Source organism: Penaeus chinensis, chromosome 40, assembly GCF_019202785.1.
Source record: "Penaeus chinensis breed Huanghai No. 1 chromosome 40, ASM1920278v2, whole genome shotgun sequence".
Taxonomy (NCBI): domain Eukaryota; kingdom Metazoa; phylum Arthropoda; class Malacostraca; order Decapoda; family Penaeidae; genus Penaeus; species Penaeus chinensis.
Window position 1 is genome coordinate 26,533,317 of NC_061858.1, and position 2,500 is coordinate 26,535,816.

The window sequence follows — 2,500 nt, forward strand, 5'->3', positions numbered from 1 at the left end:
GAGGGAGGCGAAGAGGATGACTGAATCTCACGAATTTGGTGAACATCATCAATATGACGCGCCAGGTGCGACGGAAGAAAGCGAGTGAAGGTGCTACTTACGTGCCGAGGGGAGTTCGTCTCGAAGGCTCGGGCTTGATATGATGTTTGTCATTGTTGTGAAATGACTGAAAAAGGGGGGGCTCCAGAGTAGTGCTATAAGATCTCTCACTCAGTCATACCAATATCTATCCTTATATTGCCATACCAGTATCATTTACCCTTGCGATGCCATCTGCTTCCATAGAACCATACCATCATCTACGCGTACACTGTACTGCCTGCGTTTACTCTCACACCGTCTCGTCGACTCAAGGCACGGCCTAGGAGGCACGTGACCCCTGGTGCCATGCTGGGAGAGCAGGAGAGAGGGCGCCGTGCTTGTCAGGATCCGCGGAAAGACGAGACCGCGCGGGGAAGACCTAATACCCAAGTACCCGATTACTTTCTGGCGCTTCTGGCCTAACCGGGACACTGCTAGTCGCTCAGCTTCATCGGACGGAAGGAGAGAAAGGCAAATAATCAAATAATATTTAAAAACAAGAGAGGTAGAACATAACGGAGGATTAACACCCCTTGAATATCCAGCGAAATCAGGGCCCTACCTGTGTTTCAGACCCTCCCACGTGGGAAAAAGAGGAGAGGGGGTAACGTAGGGACACACTCGCCCCTTGTACGTCCCTGGTGAGCTAAGGGCCGCCGGAAGACTTAATGGCCTAGTACTGAGGTTCCGACGGCATGTGTTATAGCTCGGGGATATTAGGGTCCGATTCCATAAAGCTCTTCCGTGTATGAGAATAATGATGAACCAGAAAGAAACTTGGAAGCGCTTTCGGCAAAGGTACCACGGAACGGAGGGCGACTCGGGACGACCGCGGGTCCCGCTGGAGGTCCTTCCAGTGACCGAAGGGTAGGGAGGAGGAAGGAAGCAAGGAAAGGATGGTGGGAGCAGGAATAGGAATAGAAACAAGAGGATAAGGAGGAGGAGGAGGAGGAGGAGGAGGAGGAGGAGGAGCAAGCGGATAGGGTTGGATTGGGTTGGATGATACAAGGCAGTGGTCATGTTAGCACCAAGTGTAAAGAATTTGTTAGAGAGAAAAGAGAAAAAATATACATAGGAGCATACATGAAAGAGAGAGAGAGAGAGAGAGAGAGAGAGAGAGAGAGAGAGAGAGAGAGAGAGAGAGAGAGAGAGAGAGAGAGAGAGAGAGAGAGAGAGAGAGAGAAGAGAAGAGAAAGAGAAGATACAGTATAGAAAGTACGCAAAAAAGGAAGCACAAATCATACAAATCAGTAACAACAAAGTATATTGTTTTAAAAAAATGAATGAATATCGAGAGCCTTCTTGGGGTGTCTGGGAGAAGGGCAGGGTGGGGAGTAGAGGGGTACGAGGCCCCTTTCCAAAAAAGGGAGAAGTAAAGAGAGAAAAAACATGAGAATTGAAGAATGTGCAAAATGCAAAAGTATGACAGAAGGATGGTGAAAAAAGAGGAACGAAACGACATACTTTAACTACTGTCTGTCATGCGAAATTGTGCATGAATATAAAAATAAAAGACATTGAACCCAAAGAACTATCTAAAGCAAAACATTAACAGCACAAAAAATGCTTCAAACAAAATCCAAAAAGCTTCACACCGTAATGATATGACCTAGGCTAAGAGACATTAGACACAGAGTAAAATTGTGGGAAAAAAAGCCCCATTAACTATTGCATTTTGAGAATCCATTCACTAAGAGAGAAAGAGATAGAAACTGATGTCCTTCCGGTAATTGAGAAATGAGAAGAACCGACGTATTAAATGAAGGGAACTGGGTGACGTCATTGCAATCTCTGATAAGCAATCTGTGATAACCGTTATCATGATTCATTAGTATTGTGATCATTTATCATTAAATCTTGGAATCAAAGTTATAAGTAGCAAGAGAGAGCGATTTACTGACTAACATGTATTTTAACCAAATACAACAAACCCGGTCTGGGGGTTAGAAAGACAGAGAAAGAGAGACAGAGAGAGTTTGGGGATGGGTGTATATATATTTTTTTTTTCTCTTTTTTGAGGGGTCTCTGCTGGCTTTGCTTTAAAGGGGGGGGGCGGGGGTACTGCGAGCGAGCGAGCGAGCTTGCGGGCGGCGGGCGGGCGGGCGGCGAGCTGTGCTGTGCGGGCGGGGGTGCATCGGCAACAGAAAAGAATTTTAAAAAATTGAAACTAAAAAGACTCAACCTTGAACTGAAGATGAAGCCAACGAGCTAACATCTCATAGATGATAGACCTAAGACAGCACTAAGATCTAACATGGCTACTTACTCGGTATGCCTGATACTAGTTTTAATGGCCTTAGAACCCGGATAGCTCTCAGTGTTCTTAAGTCTACTTCTATGGCGTCCTGCCCAAATAACGTGATGAACCTGAAAAGCAAGGATAAGACAATAGCTACCAACTAATGATGTCTAACTTCTC

At 45.7% G+C, this 2,500-nt stretch overlaps 1 protein-coding gene across 31 annotated transcripts in view; it reads right to left on the minus strand.

The window, feature by feature from the left end:
- LOC125047212 (voltage-dependent calcium channel type A subunit alpha-1-like) overlaps window positions 1–2,500 on the minus strand; it is a 250,274-nt gene that overhangs the window by 110,206 nt on the left and 137,568 nt on the right. For all 31 annotated transcript variants that reach the window (XM_047645400.1, XM_047645398.1, XM_047645386.1 and 28 more), the window contains exon 5: window positions 2,348–2,448. In XM_047645400.1, coding sequence (XP_047501356.1) covers window positions 2,348–2,448 — 101 coding nt within the window. The remainder of the gene's footprint in view (window positions 1–2,347; window positions 2,449–2,500) is intronic.